The sequence below is a fragment of the Bemisia tabaci genome, chromosome 8, assembly GCF_918797505.1.
Source record: "Bemisia tabaci chromosome 8, PGI_BMITA_v3".
NCBI lineage: Eukaryota > Metazoa > Arthropoda > Insecta > Hemiptera > Aleyrodidae > Bemisia > Bemisia tabaci.
Genome location: NC_092800.1, coordinates 26951232 through 26972990, shown reverse-complemented (window position 1 = coordinate 26972990; position 21759 = coordinate 26951232). Strand labels below are relative to the sequence as shown.

The 21759-nt window shown below is 36.1% G+C and overlaps 1 protein-coding gene across 1 annotated transcript in view; it reads left to right on the top strand.

Annotated features, from left to right (window-relative positions):
* htt (huntingtin) overlaps window positions 1-21759 on the top strand; it is a 39279-nt gene that overhangs the window by 14297 nt on the left and 3223 nt on the right. Inside the window, exons 11-25 of the mRNA XM_072303487.1 lie at window positions 2972-4551; window positions 5202-5349; window positions 6008-6317; window positions 6933-7309; window positions 8497-8714; window positions 9431-9570; window positions 10121-10328; window positions 12009-12279; window positions 13177-13319; window positions 14532-14798; window positions 15863-16139; window positions 16704-16916; window positions 18295-18638; window positions 19146-19443; window positions 20206-21662. Coding sequence (XP_072159588.1) covers window positions 2972-4551; window positions 5202-5349; window positions 6008-6317; window positions 6933-7309; window positions 8497-8714; window positions 9431-9570; window positions 10121-10328; window positions 12009-12279; window positions 13177-13319; window positions 14532-14798; window positions 15863-16139; window positions 16704-16916; window positions 18295-18638; window positions 19146-19443; window positions 20206-21662 — 6251 coding nt within the window. The remainder of the gene's footprint in view (window positions 1-2971; window positions 4552-5201; window positions 5350-6007; window positions 6318-6932; window positions 7310-8496; window positions 8715-9430; window positions 9571-10120; window positions 10329-12008; window positions 12280-13176; window positions 13320-14531; window positions 14799-15862; window positions 16140-16703; window positions 16917-18294; window positions 18639-19145; window positions 19444-20205; window positions 21663-21759) is intronic.

Sequence of the window (21759 nt, the reverse complement as noted above, 5' to 3'; positions counted from 1 at the left end):
ACCAAAAGTCAGAATAAACACAGGTTAAAAATCGAAAAGACATAACAATTAAAAGGCACAATGAACCCAGTGCAATCATAGATACAAATTTTTAGGAGCAGCCCGAGACGATGATAACAGTGGAACAACAAAGATGAAAAAAACGGGAAACAAGGCTAAAAAATACACAATTATGAAACCCGAGACGTTTCGACTCAACACTGAGTCATTTTCAGTCGGAAACAATAAAAAATTTTTAAAAGAAAAACGCTAAAAACCTGAGCTCTACATGGTGGGGCCGGGATCTGAAGAGAAAAAAAAAGAAAATTGATAACAAACAAGACACATCGATGCCAGCACCAGTAACCGAAAATGACCGATACGCTAGTTCACGATCCACACACAGATGGCAGCACTAACCAGTGAAACAATTAAGTTCAAGGAAAAGCCAATAGGTGCCGCTGGGGCGTCAACCTAAACCTGACTTTTTAAAAAGTGAGTGGTATATTGCACTAAGCCCGCTGATGTCAGTGCGGTTATTACACACAGAATCCCCATGTTTGAGGATTTCGATCATTTCCAGGACCAGCCTGGGAAACAACTTCTCTTCCTTACATAAAATTACCACCTTATCAAAATCGAACCGGTGACCAAATTCTGTTTGGTGCCTCTTGAGTGCTGTTAACTCACTATTGTCATATTTATGACCACCAAGCCTCTTCCTTAGAAGTTGCTTGGTCTGACCGATGTAACTGATGTCGCAATTTCCACAAGGAATTTTATAGACCAAACCGATTCCTGCAGAATCGGATTTTTAGCCTTCACCCTAGACATCAGGAACTCAAGATTGTTGTATTTGGTGTTAACCACATGGTACCCGAACAATTTTAAAATCGATGACAAATTTTCCGAAAGGAAGGGAACGTATGGAAGGCATACAATTTTGTCGAGATCCCGTTCTTTGGTAGTTTTATCCTGCCCCCCTCTCTTATTAAAACTACTAAGTACCTGGCGGAAAATCTTTGCTATCAAATTGGGTGGATAACAATTTTCAACCAACAGATTCTTTCCAATCTGGATCATCTCATGCCGATATGAAACATGAGAGAGACCAATTATGCGCCGTGCTAAATTAGATGCAACGTTTTTCTTTACATTCATGGGTTGAACAGATAAAAAATTAACATAACGACCAGACGCCGTTGGTTTCTGATACCACTTACATCTAATCTCACTATTCTACCCTTATTAAAGTCATATCCAAAAAATTGAGGCAGTTGTTATTCTCAATTTCAAGGGTAAATTTTATGGCGGGATTTAAACTGTTGAAAAATTCAAGAATAGCATGCGTATCTTCTTTTTTTACACAAGAAAAAATATCATCGACATACCGCTTGTACATGCGGATTTCGATGGGAGATAAACTCAAAGCAGTACTTTCGATGCGCTCCATGGATATGTTAGCCATGACAGCCGAAAGGCTACCTCCCATGGCCAAACCCGAAATTTGTTGATAAAACGCATCATTATACTGACAGATGGTATTGGTGAGGCACATTTTTAACGTACTAAAAAACTGTTCTTTAGGTAACGGACAGAACATTTCAACTTCCTCCCATTTCAATTCCACACATTGAAGGGCAAAATCAACAGATATGTTAGTGTACATGCTAACTACATCAAGAGATATTAAATCATAACCGTCAGGTACCTTTACACCATGATGAAATCAAAAAAATTCAAAAGAGTTCCGAATATGCGAGTCCCCCTTACCGACAATGTTCGACAAAATGCTAGATAAAAACCTGGATAGTTTTTGGTATGGTGTTCCTATTGTGCTAACGATTGGTCGCAAAGGCAATTCTGCCTTATGCAGCTTAACAAAAACCATAAATTTTGGCAACGCTGCCACCACTAACCATAAGATGTTTACACATACCATCATTTATATGACCTTCCGCAAGCCATTTTTTGACAATAGAGTTGTTCTTATCGATTTGCGAAGGCACTAGAGACCTAGCCACCTTCTTGTATACACTTGTATCCCTGAGAATATGAAGCATTTTGTTTGAGTAGTCATTGCCATCCATGACCACTACCTTGTTGGACTTATCTGCTTTTACAAACTTTAAAGACCTGTTTCTTTTACAAAACATTATGGTGTTCTTTAGATCCTCTTTGAGATTTCTCATCAACCTACACTGATTAAATTTCCGGTTCGACATGATGTTTATTTTTTCAGGATATCCCTGAGATCTTTGCATTTTCTCGGTGATAACGGTTAATCACCAAGCAAATGCCTTCCCTAATTTTATCAGCAACCATAGATGATTCATAGATGAAACGTCTCGGGTTTCATAATTGTGTATTTTTTAGCCTTGTTTCCCGTTTTTTTCATCTTTGTTGTTCCACTGAAAATCTTAAGACCTACAGTAGTTCTAATATTTTTATGGATTATTCTAAAAAACTTTGCATGTGCTAAATGCGTCATTTCGTTTGAGTTATTGGAGTATTTTTGCGTGAATAATTCATACTGGAAAAATCGGTCATGAAAATCATCTTGAAGCCGTTGTTCATCCAGTGTGTTCAGCTATGTTTCATTCCGCATTACTTTCTGCTAAGTAAAAATGTTGCTCCAGTGTATTTATTTATTTTTTTTTCTTTTGGTGAATTCATTTTTAATTATACATACATACTAAGTAAATGAGGAAATGCATATTTTTCCTTTCTTATTTAGCCGAGAATTAACTGAAAAAAGACTCTTACTGTCTTTAAAAGAGCAATTTATTTCATAACAAGAAATTTTGTCCCCACAGATCATTTAAGTAAAAATTCTCTTGAAATGGTGAAAATTGTTTGTCATATGCAAATCGTGTATTGAGAGGAAAGTGTTTTATGGCAGCTCTAATTTCCAGATCTTTAAAATTTTCATTTCCTTGCCAAGTTTATCATTTCTTATACTGATGTGACCTTTTTTTGTGTGTTTTAACAGGGTCTAGGAGATGAATCATCTGTTTGCACCCGCTTGAGTCTCGGAGGAGTCTCCTCATGTTTGAATTCTGTGATATTAACCAATGACAAAGTTTCTCTAGAAGTGCTCTACGCTTTGTTGAAAGTTGCGACGAATCCTTACTGGCTAGTCAAAGTCAAACTCCTAGAAACAATTAGTACATTGCCTTTCATTAACATCAAATTTCTAACCGGCAACCTTGACTTTCAAAATAGTATTGTTCACAACATCATCCTGTCATGTCTGGGTGATAATGACTCTCGCGTCAGGAAATCAGCCGCTGAATGTCTTTCCAACATAGTGCAATACCTCTACACTCCCATTGACCACAGTTACGAGCATGAGATCATCGTCTCCTCAAAAACCTGTGAGGAACAAGTGTGTGAAATCTTCAATTACAATCCAAACGCCGTAACTGAAAAGTTAAAAAGGACAATGAACTCGAATCAACGAATCAACCAGCACCACAAGTATCATTTATCGATTGATGCTGCTCTATCTAGAATTTTGGAATTACTGTCAAAGAAATTATTAGATTTTTCATCGAAATACATCGTCTTGGGATCCTGTGAAGCATTGTGCTTATTATCCTCTAAGTATCCATGTTACGTTTATCGGAAGGCATGGCAGTGTATGCCTGTATCTTACAATGCTCATGAACAGTCAGCTCTTTCAATTAGCTTGTTTTCCAATGTGTTGTCTCTTTTAAATTCATCAGCTGTGTGTTTGGACTTGGAAGCACAAAATTGGCTGTGTATTTTGGGCGGAAACCTGTTTGTAGGACTCGCAGATGCTTTTACCAAATCGAACCTACCCTCAAGTCCAAAGTTGTCACAAACTAGATATCTCTGGAGTTTTTTTCAAGACAAAAGATTTGAGTCACTCGCAGAAACGCTATTGTTGTACCTAATCCGACTGACAAATGTTTTCATGAATATTTTAAATGAGCCTCAACCGAATCAGAACATCACTGCACCGGCATTGAGAGCATTAGCACCTCCCACAATCTCTCCAATGAAGCGGAAGAATAGATCTCTTTCTCCAACCAAGTCCCTAAGTGACAGTGATAAAAAAGAAGAGAAAAACAAGTCGTATGGCAATTATTCTCATCTGTCAAGGTTCTCCAAGTTGCAAGATATGTTGAAGGCCACGTACAGTAATATCAAAGTCACGCTCAGTCCTGAACCTGGAGAAAAGTTTTTTAATCTCTTGGAGACGAATCTCAATGTTCTGAGCAAGATTTTAAATTTTATGACTCTTGAAGAGTCAGGGAGAATAGCAGACGAACTTCTATTTTGTTTGAAATTTACGTTCCCATTGAAACCAACGGAAACTGTCAAGTGTGTACTCTCATTACTACAAAGTATTTTTAGCACGAATCAACTAGCAAGATACTCATCAGAAAACCAGAAGACAAGCAAAATGTCACAAGAGAAAGAAGGAAATGACCCCTCCTTGTACTCATTGTATAATCATTGTTTCCAAACTCCATTTCAAAAATTCTCTGATTACATTGAGATCTGTGCCAAAGACGTATCTTTTAGCAGTGAGCTAAATGACAGGTAAGTTTGAATTACTTTTTACCATTTTCAGTTTTCATAATTCTAAAAGTACTGAGTTCAATCTTTTTTTTCTCAGTTTCGAAAGTACTGTAGAACAGACATTTTTAACTTATTCTCTCTCAAAAGTTACAAACATAACTTAATAAAAAATAAATTTAAAAAAAAATTTAAGCATTTAACCTTTCATTTCTGAGTTCTAAGAAAGATGTCTCTTAAATTTAAGACAAAAGGGAACTACAGAATTTTTTAAACACTATTTCGAAATTTTATTGCTTGTTAAGTACGTAGTTCTTACCCCCTCGAAATAGTAAACCATAATGATGTATCATTGTGCTTTTCAACAATATTTCATAATTTTCAAAGTATAAATGATATTTTTTGTTAGCTTTTTCTCTTCCATTAATGCTATAGGTACAAATAGAAAGAAACTCAATACATTCACTCATAAAAGTAGCTCCTTTTGCATGAGGTAGTCATCCCATTTTAGGATCTGGAGTAAAAACTTCAAAGCTGCTCTATCGTAGCTGAAGCTATTCACAGCTGGTTCTGATTAACATGAAGAACCTTGACTAACACATATTCTCCTTAAGTTAACTGCCTCAGTATTCTTTGTAACTTTCATTTAATATTTTTGCTTGATTATGGTGCAGGTCGACTGGTGTGAACAATAGCAATGAACTGGTGAGGGATCGACGTTCAAGTAGCTTCATCTTAAAATCACCTGAAAAAAGTACAAATACAGCAGTTTTAACCTCGTATATCAAGTTGTCAGAATCTATGATCATCACTGCTCTCAATGTAAGTCCATTAGAACAATTTTTTATTCCAAACTCAAATGTTAATTTCTATTTTCCTCTCCTCCTTTACTGAGAGTCCTTTGCGCTACCCTTGTTTGAGTAAATTGTTTCTCAATTGGACGTATTTCTGCCAAACGGAACTATGTGCATTAAAACACGAGCCCTGAGACCCATAAAAATATATGCATAACAGGGCTCACATCATAATGCACATAGTTCTGTTTAGCAGAAATATGTCCAATTGAGCAACCCTGTTTGCAGTTATACCGCAGCTAGCAGCTTGAAGCATCATATCGCTTTCAGGCTTCATAGTTGAACTGTGCGATTTTGAAGTTGTATTCACAAGGTTGATAGCTGTATAGAATGCAACTTTTCTCTGTTCAAGAAGAATTTGGCTTTTATTCCTCTGAATTTTGCAATTTTTTGTGATTCAGAATAATTATCAAGGCTCATGCAAAGTCAAAATCTGCTGAGATTTTTTACTTAATCAATGCGATGAATCGCATGCCAGTTTGATCATGCTGAAAGTCTGGGACGAATCATCTTCTCAAGGGTGGATGTGAACACTCTGTAATTCTGTCAGTTAAACTGAGTTCATTCAAGAATCCTGAAAAGAAATTCACAACAGCATGGCTAATGAGCATCTCACTCTGTTTCAGCAATGCATAGTCACAAGTAATGTGGAGCTGCAAGGAACTGTCATCGCTTTCATGACAGAGTTAGTTTTTGTTGGCGTGAACTATTGGCTTCTAGATTCAAATCAGTTTTTCATCAAGTTCGTCCTAACTCTTTTCGAATATCTGGAAGCAGGCCAGATTCGTAACCCCAAATTTTTAGTTCCAAAAGTCTTTAATTTTCTAGTTCATTTATCAAACGACAAAAATCATTCCAAGCCAGTCATGTGTATTCCAAAAGTTATTCAACTCTGTGACGGGTTGATCGCAAGTGGCCAGCGACCTGAAGAGCTTTGTAAGTCTCATCTTTACATCCTATCCTTTTTGCTGTTTAATGTCAAGTTCTAACCATTTAATCAAAATAATTAAATGAAAAAAAAGTTTTAGACCTTAATGAAATTTCATCGCCAACTCTCTTTTTGATATATTTCTAATACTATTTCGCCAATGCTCTTTGAAAATATCTTTGAAACTGAATATCAAACAACTTCAAAGAATTCAATAAATCGGCTTTTGGTTCTGAAAGCAACCAGGACTGAAAAAGAAGATCTGTAATGAAAGAAAATTAACGATAAAGTCCTGTTGGAAATGTGTTTATATGAATGTGAAATGCCAGCAATTGAATACATTTTGCAAAGAAGGAAGCTAAAAATTTAGGTTTAAACAGAGTGAAGGAACAGAGGAAGTAACATTTTTCAAGATTTTTAAACTTTATCATTGTTATTGAATGAACATGAAAATTATCGTTTTTGTTGTCAACTCTCTCCTTTTGAAGGTATGAAAGTTCAAATGTTTTTATTAACACTCCCTATTTAAGTCAAAACTGTTTTGAAGGGCCACAATTCTCCCAAAATTATTAAAAAAATAATATGATAGATCCTGAAAGCTAGGTTTTTTCTCTGTGTTTCAGGTATCCCTGCTTTGTTTCCGATTGTTGAACATGTGTTTTTGATAAAAACTAGTCAAATTTTGACCACCGAGGAGCTCAAGGAGTTGAAAACACAGCGAGAAGTTCTCTTTGCAATGTTGTTGCGGCTAATCTACTATCAAGAAGCTTTACACTTGTTGAGTCTCATCATCACTCATGATCAAGATGGAGCTTGGAGTCAAAGATCTCAACTCATATTTGATACGTTGTCCAGAGTTTTACCCTCAAACCAACTTAAAATTGATTCAATCGAGGAATTGGGAACCTTCTTAAATCTTCTCAGTTCTCTGTCTCCTTCCATATTCTCATCGCCGGGCAGTATCTTGAAAATTTTATTCTCCACGTATCTTCAAAATCAGGTCAGTTTTTTTACTGAAATTTTTATTTTCCTCTTTTCCCTAAACTGAAGGCAAGGGCGAAGAAGATGGATATTTCACCGCACTCTGAAAGTTGGTCAACTACTTTGACACAAGCGTAAACAACTTCTGATCGAAAGCAACAGACCAGAAAATATGGAAACTATGGCACCTCTGTTTGTTTCAAGATGATAAGTTTTAAAAAAATAGAGAAACCCCAAAATATCAAAACGTTTTTCTCATCAAGTACAATTTGAAGAGAATGAGGGAAATTAGAAATATTAGAAACCAAACCTACTTAACTTGATTTTAAAAGATTGGGACTTGAAAATTATTTTACCCAGTGGCAGCGCGTGGACTGAAACTTGGAGGGAGCAAGATTTGATATAAAGAGATGGGATCCAGGGGAGGTCGGAGGGTCCTCTTCTAGAAAAATTTTGAAAATGAGGTAACCCTAGTACGCAGTTTTTGGTTGTTTTCATGATACATACACTTTTATTTAGGTGGAAAACCTCAAAAACTGAGGGCAGTGGTTGTCCCTCCCTTTTTTGCCTCATACACACAATCACTGCTTTGACTAACGATTATTTCAGCGCAGGAACCAGAAAAGTATGTTTTAAAAAAAATTAGAGTGTATCAGGATTCTCTTTCTTGTTTGAGAAAAAAAAAGCTTGCCGCCATGACAGAAAGTGATTCAATTCTTACAGCAAGACGATTTGTCGGAAAAAACTCATTGAAAAATGATTAGCTTACAACATTGTAATGCACTCTCTATATTTATCATCTCTCAAAGATACTATACAGGGTGATCCAGGGTTAAACGGCCAGACTGCAGGAGCGTGTTCTATGGGTCAAAATAAGACTTTTTTGTCGTATAAAGTTTTTTCGGAAAGTACCCCCAGTCAAAGCTATGCCTCCCCCCCCCCCCCCAAAAAAAAAAATTCGGAAAGTAAATCATTTTTCCTGAATTGTGGCAACAGCTGTGAACCAAATCTCGTGAAAATGTGTACTTCCCTGCACTTTAACGCCCTAAACTCATGAATGATCTAAAAAAAAATTGAAATCTCAATTTACGACAAAAAAAGTCATATTTTGACCCATGGAACCCGCTCCTTCAGTCTGGCCATTTAACCCTGGATCGCTCTGTATACTAATAATCTAATAATGATCTTTCATCAATTAATTTCCAGAACTCTGATGAAACAGAAAGATGGATCGCTGTTGTTCTTTCAATGTTGCTCCTTTTGATCTCAACAAGTAAAGAGAGTGATGTTCTTCCCAAAATCGAGGAACTGGAGCTGTGTTGCTTGCCTCTAGAAGATTTAGAAGATTCTTCTCAAACAAGTGATCCTCTGAATGTCACAGCATCTTCGCAATTTCAAGCCCCTCCGAATAAAGTGCTGGCAAGGTATGATTTTATCTTTTCTATCAAAACTGACCTTAATAAGTATAGCACTCTCTCTCCATAACTAATCGGCAACAGACCGAACGACTTTTCATCACATAGAACTTTTATCGAAACGAGGGACAATAATTGGCACAAGAAGTTCAACAAACCAGACGATTCTTTGTCAAGGAGAAATTTTTGTCACAACGAGCGTCAATATAAAGAGAGAGTATTTAACTTTCTCCACATATGAAACCTGTGTAAAAACTGTCAGACTGATGATTATAGGTTCAAATAATTCCTCCCAAATGAGCTTCCTATGACTGCATAAAGGTATTTTTTTATGTCTTTTGTTCAAACTTCATGTTGGTTTTTAGCACAATGCAAGACTTAATCAACGTAGCTCAGGTGTTATCACTTAACTCAAAATGTGTACCTTCTCCTGGCTGTTTTCGTGTTCAGCGGCCGAAAAAGTTACTTGAAAAGCCTCTAAAATCTAAATTTTCTTTGGTCTCCAGACAATCCGAACGAACCAACTTTCACTGTACATATTACAAATCCCACTCAGCCGCTATCAATGATGGCTTTCAACATCTCACCTTTAGTGAGCTTAAAAGTGAAGAGTTTGGGAATTTATTGCATACCTATGATTACCTCATCCCATCTAAACTTTAACGCTGAAAGGTTTTTTTGGTGTCCGTATCCTTTAATTACATATTTTCTATGTTTGTTTGTAGGTATCTACTAAGGATCATCGCTCTTTCATCGACTAAGCTTCATACTCTTGTATTTAACTCTTCTTGTGATTCCAATGGCCTGTACCTGAGTCAACTTACTTCGTGCCTGTTATTAACTTACATATCAATCTTCCAATCAGGTAAATCAAACGAGAGGTACCGGACATTTGTACTCTCATTGTCTTCCCCCATTTTTCTTTTTTCCCAATGTTGTTTTGTTTTAAGTTTTAACCAAATTCACTATCTATGAACCTAACCCATAAACTATCCATGACCAGCGTGGCAGACTAGGAGATAATGTTTTTAACTTTTGGCTACCTTATTTTCTCAAAAATGTTGTTCAGCTCAATTCAAATGGACATTTTTCTGCCAAACGGAATCATGTACATTATGATGTGAGCCCTGTTATGCATATATTCTTTCGGGTCTCAGGGCTCAAGTCTTAATGCACATAGTTCCGTTTGGCAAAAATACGTCCAAATTACAGTTTATTACCCGAGTTTGTTGAAAATTGTTACTATTGTTATTTTTGACTTAGAATTTGTTTATTTGTTGGCAATTCTTGCACCATAAAATACTTTCTATATTCCTCCATAAATTAACAAAATGTATGAATTGTACATATGCATAGCACTCATGAATTTTAACATTTTCTAAATATTATTATCATTGTTTTTCTATTATTTTCAGGCTCTTTCGTAGAAACAGTGGAAGGTATTACGGAAATTTTCCATGATCTTTGTGAGGGGAAGTCAATTCAGAGCTTGACCAGAGTTTTCTCAGACCTTTCCATCCAATATCCAGCTCTGAATTTGCAGTGGTTCTATCTGCTATCCATCCTCAATTTGACTGACGATAAGTTTTGGTTGAATGCTACATCCTCAACAGCTTTTGACATGTTAGCATTTTTTTTCTCTCTTGGTTGACTAATTTGTTCTTTTACTTGTGTTAAAAATACATGTAGACAACAATTTATGGCAAATTCATTAAAATATTCTATTGACCTAAAACAACGGCTTTTAGCCATCCTTGCTGCATTCGGCCAGTTCTGATCCAGCGGCTCAGAGCTGTCAGTCGACTTGGCAATTTATTAATTTTTAAAATTTATTTTGTAAGGGTAATTTTCTTCTTAGTTATGGTATTTTTGCATAATTTTTCAGTTGAATCTATTACATCCTTAAAGAACCCCGCACAGAGCATGGGCTCAGCGGCTCTCTATGAAAGTCAATGAAACTTTAATAGATTGATATAAAGTTCATAATTAAGGGAAAGCCAAAAAATTAGCTCATTTTAGCGAGTAGAAGCCGAGATATTCGCAATTGAATCCGGACTATTTTCTATCATGCCGCAGCATTCCGAGTCCCCTTTCCTCTCGATGTTCGGCATTCTGAATCTGACCTCACGTCACTCACGTGTAGATAGGTGCTTGCTTATGCGCTCGGCCGGTGCGAATGCCATACTCCCTTCCTCTCCCCGCATCTGTCCTTTCTGTCTCAGCTACTACATTTCAGATTAAACCGGCTGGCGGCGCCGGCAAGGGAGAGGTGCGAGAAGCAGGGAACTCCATATCGCACAGCCCGAACGGAGCGTCCTAAGGAAAGGAGTGAGTGTAAACAATGCGACATCGTAGTTACCCACCGTGGGGAGAGGGGGTTTCCTGGCCGAAGTGCTCAAGCAAGGTAAGACGACACGGAGAATTTACCTCCGCCGCACCGAAAATAGTCCGGGTTCAATCGCGAATATCTCGGCTTCTACTCGCAAAAGTGAGCTAATTTTTTGGCTTTCCCTTAATTATGAACTTTATATTAATCTATTAAAGTTTCATCGACTTTCATAGAGAGCCGCTGAGCCCATGCTCTGTGCGGGGTTCTTTTCCTACTTTTTGCTGATTCTGCCAGTGATTAATCAATCATAAGAAGTCATTTTGACTAAATTTTCTGTCTGGTCCTTCAAGGAATATGTATTGAAAGCTTAGCATTTCGCTTATTAACCTGAAGAAACGAGTCTAATGTTCCCAGTTACTAACTTTTTCATTTTTATTTTATATATTGATGGTCAAAGTGTGAAACTACATTTTTCCATTGTGCTTTTTCAAAATCTCCGCTTCCATTCTATTTTTTTGATCTAAAATAAGCCAGTTTCATAGCTTGAGATTTGCACAAAACGTTTTGCAAGAAGAGAAAAAAATCAAGGAAGTTTCAAAAACGTTATATTACTAGCTTTCCAAAGAAAGAATGAATCATGATGGAAAATCTGCTACACCCCAAACGGAGATAGATGGTTTTGCTTTTTTGACCATTGTGTACTAATTCTAATTTCCCTGTAACAAGGTCAAACTAAATCATAAGTCAATGGGCTCAATGGTTTAAGATTGGGGTTGATTTAGTCATCAGAAGTCTTTACTTTAAATATCAAACAATACTGCATTTTATTACACACTTTCTTGAATGAGAATACAGTTTTCAGTTACCTGTTTAAATAAGGAAGAGTCATATTTTGAACAAATGTGGTTTTCAGTATGCTTTTCGCTTTCATTAATTTTAAAACTGTATGCTCAACTTTGCAATTTTTTTTCCAGGTCATCTGTGTTATCATCTAACATAACTCTGAGCTGTAATGTTCGTATTTCAAAATTAGGCCTTTTGTTGCTTTACTGTGATCATTTATCGGAAAATATAGGAAAAAATTTAGACAAACTGGAGCAATTGTTAGATAACCATCTACATACTCTCATAACAATGTTCAATGAGCCTCCAGTCAAAAACTTGACCTCTGTTTTGTGTCAAAATTATGAAGCAAATTCTTTACTGCTGGATAAACTGAAGCAGCTTAGCGAGACGCATCATTCTGTAAGTATCTGTATTGTGTTCCTTTGTACTTTTTTTTTGTTTTTGTTTTTCTCTTTATTCTCACCTCACAATGAACAAAATGTTCTCTTTTTTAAGAGGGACCTTTCTCTTACTTTGTCAGAACGATACTTCGCAATTTTGTCGTTAATACAAAATCATGCAACACTGTCTGCATTCAGTGGACTTTGCAATTTTGTCGTTAATACAAAATCATGCAACACTGTCTGTATTCAGTGAACTTTGCAATTGTAAGTACATATCGGCGGTGAAACTACTAAACAACGTATCTTATTTGCAGTTTCTTAAAATCACTACTCTTATGGTACTTTTTTCAAGGAAAAAAAATGAACATCATACCTTGAAGTTTTCATAAAATTCTCTTCGCATGGAGAAGAAAAATTACAGAAATATTCAAGTTTTTTTTCCATCAGAGAAAATTATGCAAAGTCTGATGTAGTTAGGGTGATTCTGTGTAAACCTGACTAACTATGGTAGATAGTATGGAACATTTTATTTCAAGAGGTCAGTAAAAATCGGTCTAATTTTCTGAGAATTGTTAATGAGAACTGATAAATATGGATGGCAATAAAGTAGCGCAGCGAGTCAGCTTTTCAGAAACCATCTAGTTCCCGGGTGTACAAAATAATGTAAATTCACGTGAAAATTCGATTTCGATTAGTTTTGACTTTTAAAATTATAAAGTACAGAGAGAAAATCGACGAGGTTGAATGGAAGTTCCTCCTTTTTTAAAATTATCATTTTAATATACGGTACTACTCTACAAAGAAAATGTAAATCCTCCTTTTTTGTTTAAGAACCTTCAAATCTCAGAAGAAAAAAATTGAACCCATTTATCACCGGAGTCTTATTGTTCTCAATCTGTTTGTTATTCCTCAGCCTGTTTTCATCAATCGTCTAGTGAAATGTCTTGAATCATCACATCCAGATCTCAGCGGAAAAGTGATTCTGTTTGTTACTCCCAATTTTCTCCAAAATCAAAGTTTCTCATCTGCAAGACAAATTGCGTCTCTTAGCTGTCGGTATGTTTCCTCTTTTACTTTTGTTTCTTAACTTTGAATATTAAAATTGTAACATTCTCATCGAATTTAAGAAATTTTCTCGCAAGGAGGCAATGTCCAATTGTGTGCAGTCGAAAAAATCCAGCCATCAGCATGGCAACTCTTGAATTAGGGGCTTTTTAACAGTTTAAAGTCGCATGAAAGCAGTAGAGTAAGCCGATCTATTTACCTTGTGCCTCCATGGGAAGGGGTGATCGAAAAGCTCTTAATCGGTGATTGTTGGATCAACTCATATCATAACCAAGTAGCCCAAAATTCTGTAACCTATGCCTAACCTAAGCATTTACCCAAATCGAAACCAACTTAAATGAAAAAAAAAAACAAACCCTAATGAACATCGAACCTGCCAACCCAGTCTAACTTAATTCTGCTTTCGGAACTCATTTTATCTCAGCTCCAATTTTTTTTTTTTTTTTTTTTTTAATTCCTACTCTGCATAACACACATCCGTTATTGCATACTTTTTTTTGACATTGAGTGAGGCGACATAGAGGAACATGTGTTCATCTTGGATAAACAGCAATATTCTCTTAAAAGGGTCAGCATAGTTTTCTTCCTTGAGGGTTAGTTAGTGTTTGAAATTAGTTAAATCTCCCTAAAAATAACATGGAATTTGTGAATAATAACAGCAAAATTAGGAAATAATAACAACAAACTTTTCCAATCTCTAGACATCACAATTTACAAGAATACAAGTAGATTACAGTACATCCATTATTAATTGGTTTATTTTCTTAAATTGCCTGTTTATCTTGTTTTCAATGCAAAAATTAAATTCTACTTTTCTCTTACTTAACCAGCCTTAAATCCCCCCTCTCTTCCCCCAAAAAACACGAATTTTTTTCATCACATGTTTTAAAGTGCTTTTCTCTTACTTAAACAGCCTTAAATCCCCCCTCTCTTCCCCCCAAAAACACGAATTTTTTTCATCACATGTTTTAAAGTGCTTTTCTCTTACTTAAACAGCCTTAAATCCCCCCTCTCTTCCCCCAAAAAACACGAATTTTTTTCATCACATGTTTTAAAGTGCTTTATAAAGCAATGTCCGGGGACTGGAGAAAATTTTAACTCAAGCGGAATTTTGTCCGAATCATGGTTTGACTTTGGGAGATTTCATTTTATACTGTTTTCAAATGTTTTCCAGTTCAGCTACATTATTCTTTTACTTTGCAGGAAAATTGAGTATTTACTAACCAGACCCAAAGAAGAAGTTCAAGGTCTCATTCCAGAAGATACCCTGGTCTCGTATCGTAAAGAATTATTTAACTCGCCAAAATTATTAAGACGACACCCAAACCTTTTCAGTTTAATGAACAAATTAACTAATCATTGCTATGAGCTCCCGCCGCTGGAAGGAGGTCAGAACAAACCATTGGATATTGATAGTCTACGAAACGTATCGGTAGACAAAGCCTGGTTAAATGCACAGGTTAGATTACGGTATGTATTTTCCGTGTATTCTTCTATGTTTACCTTCATTACAAGGTCAAAAAGAAAGTATTGAGAAGCCTGTAATAGTGATCAAAATTGCATGTTTGACATTTCACAAGAATTTGTGTGGAATTTCCCTGAACACATGCACCCCAGTAAGACTTTAATTTATCGGGTTGCCATTTAACGGATTCTGTGATTTAAACGGATTCTGTGATTTAATGGATTCTACGATTTAATGGATCCTGCGATTTAATGGATTCTATGATTTAACAGCTTAATGTCCTTTTAAATTTAAAGTAGGCCCAAGGAGCTTAAGAGCTTTAAGCAAATTCAAATTAATGGATTTCACAACTTTACGGATCGATTTGTCCATCCCATGAAATCTGATAAATCGAGGGCTTACTGTCATGATTGAAATTATGTCAAATTCTGCAGAATTTTCATGGAACCAATATAATTTCCATTTCCATTCAATATGTTTCCATTTTTTATGTACTTTGATGAAGATTAGTGAAATTTTGATCAAGTTTTATGAATTTGGTCTATAGGAGTTTGGCAATGATGTCCCTAAGTTTCTGAGATATTAAAAATAAGTTTAATTTAACTAAATTTTGATTAAATTTGACGTATATTATGAAATGGTAAAGCATGACAAAGTTAAAAAGAAGATTTATGTAGTCCCTAGACTAGAAGATTGTGATGCAAGTTTGAGTTGTGATACGTTTGTTTGGTGCAATCATTATTATAGGTCATCCACAGCTATAAAATACCCAACATATTACATGCATAATACATAACATCTGCAAGAAAGGCTACCAAAAAAGAAGTGTAATTTGGTTCCTTCTTGGAGGCCGCAAAGGAAATGCCGAGTAAAAGGGTAGCAACAAGGATATTCACAAGAATGAGCGAGTGCCAATTCCCTGAAGAGCTGCGGGAGGATAGAGAATTTTAGCGGTTCAATGTCTCAAAGAGCAGTATGAAAGTGGCTCTTATGTATGTATATTCATTTCTGCGAGGGAAAAAGTAAATAATTCCATATTTTTCTCTTGCTGTTGTTTTTTCGAATGTAGATGTTGCCGAATAGATTGTTCTCCGGTCGAATCAGCCTCATTACTAAAGCACCTACAGTTTGATGACATTCTTGAGATTCTACGCTGTCAACAGTTCAACAATTCCATCCTCCAGCATTGTTTTGAAGTTAGTGAGAAATCATCAGTGAACGTGCAGGAAGAAACAAATTCTGACATTGAAGTGGCCTGCTCAGTTTCACCGCTCTATCTGGCCGCCAGGAAAGTTTTACTATCACATGTGCATCATCTGAAAAGTTTCCTACCCAGAGTGCAGCAGGTAATTGAATTTCTACAGTATCGAAGATACTACCTTAAAGTTTGAGTAGCACTAACGGAAAAATTTAAATTCATGAAAACCTTCAGGGCTCCAGTAGTTATGAAATATTACCAATCTTCCTTGTAAGTTTAAAAGAGGTTTATTTGTATAGTTTTAAGGATTTAAAAAGATTTCCTTAAGAACTTCTTTCAAATGCTTTTATAGTTTAATTTGTTGATAGAACTGTGCGAATAATTGCTTCGTCTGACTCGCGCACTGTTCGACATTTGCAGTATCGCGAATAACAAATTTTCAAACTGACATTTGGAGCAATATTAATGGAATACTGGTAAAAAAGCGCTTGCATAGAGAGAAGCTGTTTTTTTTTCGCTATATCCATGAATCAGCACCTTTCTGCCATCAAAAATAAGGCATTTTAAGGATATGCCGTCTTGAAAAATTATTTTTAACCATGAGCTTTTTCAGTTTCACTTTTTATAATTCTTTATATTTCTACTCACTAACTAAACTATAATTAAGCCATCAAGGTCACTAAAAGTTTTCTCAACTGCCTTAATTTTGCAGGTTTACAAGCCATTGGGAAGAGCTCAAAGTATGAAAGAAGAGAAGTACTCAGAGCAGATGGATAATCTTTTCGCCAGTTCTGAATTCTATGAACTACTTTACCAGTTGATTCCTGCAGTTATAAAATATTTTGAATCTATAAGATTGCTACCAGAGTTACTTGAAGAGGATGCGGTTGAAGACTTTCTGAGATTTGCTGTCTTATGCATGGAGGTAGGAATCGCCTGAATATTACAAATCATATTCTCTCAAGGAAATTTTGGGTCAAAGTCTACTCAGTTTTTGGTACTCATTGATGGTTTAGCACCAAAAAGACGTGTTTCAATTTATGATGTTGCTCACCATCGTGTCGTGCAAAAACTGCTTATGTCCATTTTTCCAGTCATGAGTTTTTTGGGTTAATAATACTTCTCACAGTTAGACGCAACCATGAAAATTATGTTAATACTCGTTTCAGGGTTATTTTAATCCCGAAATTAGTTTACACCACTTTCATGATCATATAACTCTTTAAAAGTATAATTTGTAACATGAAAGAATTGAAAATTCGAACAATAGATATTAGAGGTTTTCACACAACATGATTCAATTTCCATCATACTTCAGTTATTAAATTCAAAATTAGTTAACAGCTGTTTTAGAAATCCTTTACAGTTTTTTGCCCTTGCAAGAAGAATATTTTCTGAAAGAAAGGCCGTTATATGATCTGGCAACTGCCTCGAACACTGGTGTCTTATCAGTAACTCTCAGCGAAAAATGTGCTATTAAGCTTCAAGAAAATAAGAATTTTTGGGAAAATTTGTTAATGTTTTTTTCCCAATCTTTCCGCAAAACAATCTAAAGTATCCAAAAATTTTAAGGAAGAATATTCCTAATGTTCCTCAGAAGTAAACATTTCATCGGGGAAATTTGGCAACATTTGAATGTTCTTGCAGCGTTTTTCCTTAATGCAGCATTGCAGTAAAAAGTTTCCCCAAATTTTGGCTAGCCAAGAATCGGTAAATTTTCAATGACAGAGGATGCTTCTAGGGTGATCCAATAATTTAGAGATTTAAATTATGAGATTCTGAGAATTATGAGATTAAATTATGAGATTATTAACTATTTTTATACTTACAAACATAGAATCTGCTATAAATTTTTGAGGTTGGTCACATTAAGTTTTTTCCACAAAGAGGCGTATTTTCATTGATGATCCGTTGAGCCAAAATGCTGCGACAATGGCGAAGAGATCATAAGCCTGCGGGTTTGTAATCGGACTTTCGAAATTGATGCTTGTTGGATGCCATCTTCCTCATTTGGTCATTTCTAAATCCTACTTTTTGTTGGATTATATATGTATTTTGGCTCCAACGTTTGCAAGAATTCCATCTTCTATCTGTCTGATAAGTCCCGTTGTTGTTCTGAAAAATTATGATCGTGTCAAAACAAAATACGAAACCACTTGATCTACCCATTTTGGTTCAATCCCTATATGTAGAAACAAATCAGATGTAGTTTGTCTTGCATTGTACTTCTCATGAGTAAATAATTTTATCTGCTTCTGCTGCCATTGATTCCGATGTATTAAGAAGTCTTCGATTGTTCACAGGTCCTTCATTGGACCCTCTCTGGCAAGCAGCTGGCCTACTCGTTACCAAGCTGTCTGCAAATGGTCTTGCACTGCAACTGTCTAGTCTTCAAACTCGAGGCTGTGCAAAATATTGTATCAGACATACATATCTGCTCAGTCTCCTCTACTCTCATGCGCAGCGTCGAGCACCTTATCAACGAATCTCTAGAACTCCTGAGTAATGCTGGACTGGAAAGACTGATCGTAGAACCTGATTCTGCTCCCATAGCTCACGCCTGCTATCAAATGTCCAGTCTCATCAACTGGCTACAAAAGTTCACTGACATTCAAAGTATTTCAGCGTTCATCTATTGTCCATTGAAGTAAGTTTTTAAATTCGTTTTTTTACTTACACGTATATCAAACTGTCCAAGAAATGTAAGATAGTGGATCCTCCATAAACTTGAAGATGTGTAGGAAATTTTTCAATTTTTTTTTCACAAGTTTTGTATTTGGATCTGTGAAAACTGTAAAAAGAGAAAAAAAGTATTGTTTCTGAGGGTGTCGAATCAAATCATTGTTGGAAAACCATGTATTATTAGGCCATTTAAACTCTGACGAGACGCCTTTTTGTTTTAGCTTGCTGTACTGGAATTGCCTCTGAAAAATTCTGATAGCTGTCATAGCATTTTCTTATTTTAGCCAATCATATTCTCAATGTTTTGAAAAGTTATTTCTTCCAGAAAACCTCCCAACAGTCGCTAGTCTTCTTCCTTTTATTTAAGAAAAGTTTTTCGTAACCAAAATAATATTTACTTTGAATATTTCATGATTCCCTTTGTCATTTGATTGATTCAATTAATTTTTTCTTGTTTTAATTTATCTTTCAGGGACCTCATTATTGCTGTTAGCAGGTTGAAAGTCGTCAATTCTTATTTGCGTGTTTCCCCGGATGCATGGAAGCATTCAGGGTGGTACGATGATCTGAAATCAATCAGTGAAATACCAGCATTGCCTTTATTCTGTCTCCAAGATATCGATATTTTGAACCAGCTAGTCTACAGGGTGTCTCTTCTTGGTTGGCGAAATCGACAGCAATTTGAAGAAACTTGGATGCTTATTTTAACGGTGCTCAACACTCCTTTAGAGGTGGATGCCCCGCCAGAAGAAATCATGGCTGTGGTTCAGGTACAGAGATAATTATACCTATCTGTCCAACAATATTATGAAGAAAATGTATGAGACTTTTGATCTGGACAGGATCCATATTATGTTGTATTTCATCCAATCGTGTTTTTGAAATTTTGGCAACAGAATCTATAATTCGTCACCTTCCAGGCAAAGTATCACAAGCGCCATGCGACGTTTAAAAATTTCCGCCGCCATTTTATTTTTTTATAGAGAAATTGTTCAACGAAGCTGTCCGAAAATTTCACTGAATTTTCTTTGTGCTGCCGATTAAATTTAGTGAAATTTCCAAACAGATTCAACCAACAATTTCTCAGTAAAGAAATAAAATAGCGGCGGAAATTTTTAAACGTCGCATGGCGCTTGTGATACTTTGCCTGGAAGGTGACGAATTTATCATAAACAGTGGTCTGCCTTCCCCCTAAAATTTTTGGAGCCACCTTGGCCGGAAAGCCGGAATTACTGTATTCTGAAATTTGAGAATTTGTAAGAATTTAATTTTCAAGTCCCAAAGTTCAAGAGAACCTAACATCTCAAATTAATCACCAATTTTCAATTTGTAAGAAGTCAAGTCTAAATTTATCAAGACAAATGCTAAAGAAATAACAGCATTCAATTTTAAACTCCATCTCTATTTACAAACGCATGACTGAAATTGTGTACTTCCATAATAATTTTTTAGTTTCTTCAGGAAAGATATAACCGCCCATTAAATAGAAATGGTATTTCCGTGTCTGATATTTTTTCTCTTTTTGATTTCAGACTATCAGTATTGGTGTGACAGCTGTCACATCTCTACTCATTGGAACTTTGAGGTTACCAAATCCTGGCAACATCAGCGATAGCCAGATCATTCACTCCTCGCGATATAATCTTGATTTCCTATCAACACAAGATTGGGGTCAGAAGCTCATTGAAGTCAACAAACTCTTAGCTGAAAAAATTAACGATGTTCATTCTTCGCTCAAATTCACCGTCCAGTTGCGCCAGTTCAGTTGCCTGATAAACGCTGAACGAATCTGTAGTCATAAGAGATACGGTTACAATCAAGTATCAGTGCATTTTTTGAGAACCTCAGTACGAGGCGGAGACGCAAGTGAAGAGACCAATCTAGAAAATGAGAAGCACAATAAATTGTGTATTGAGCTGGAGAACGCTCTTCAAAAAAGTGGGCTGGACCTAAGCTCTTGTCTTCAATTTCTAATCGATCTGTATGCACAATGGATGTCACAGAAACGTCACCTTCCATTGCTGTACGAAGTGATCAGATCAATTGTGATCATATCGGACCTCTTCAGGGACCATGCGCATTTTCAGTGGATGCTTGGTGCTAGTTTATTGTTCCACAAAATGCACCTCGTCGAGGACGACATTCTTAGTCAGTATTTAATCGTGGCTGTTTGCAAATCTGCCGCTGTCTTACAGAACGTAGAACCCAATATTTTTAGCAAGGTCATCAAGATTTTAGATTCAGGATTAAAAAGTAGCTTTTTACCCTCAAGAGTTGCAGCTTTGCATAGTCTACTCTATTTGTTAGAAAGCTATGTCATGCTAGATTACGGTTCGGAGGAAACGAATACGACGCAGCCTTCGGAAGCAGTTAAATTTGAATCGAAGTCAATTTTCTACGACTTGAAAAACATTTTAGATGATGAAAAAGAAAGTGATTCAATGGATGGTGACCTAAAATCAAGCGTAGAGATATTGCTGCCGTCTAAATATTACGCAGAAAACTCACAAGCAGTATTACATATCGCGATCGATTTCGTAGAGAAAAATCTCAACGTCCAGTTAATGGGCCAGTACAATGAAGAATTTCAGCTATGCACCATATCTATAGGCTTGTATTTGATTGAGAAAGTCAAACTGGATGAAGTTAATCAAAGCTTATGTCAAACTATAATACACGTATTACTAGAGCTGTGTAAGATTAGCAGTAATTTGAAACATTATTCTGTTTACCAAGCAATAATCCAGGGGTTCGAGCGGTTGATCCTGACGCAAAAGTACAAAAATATTCACAGTCAAATAATGAGATTGGCTATTGATAGGTTTTCACACTCTGATACTTTGAGCAGCATCATTGCTCTGCAGCTTTTCATGTCCTGTTTCTACACTCAAAAACTCTCCATGTCAGAGAATGGTGATTCTCCGACTAACGGCTCTGATCCAGAAATGCTCATCAGCAAAAGGGAGAATATTTCCACGTTTTTTGAAAGGTACGTTGGTTAAGAAAAATGTGTGCACCAAACATACTGCAATCTACTGTATGTATTTATGTGATTGCCCATTGATGAAGGGCTCTGCAAGGTGTTT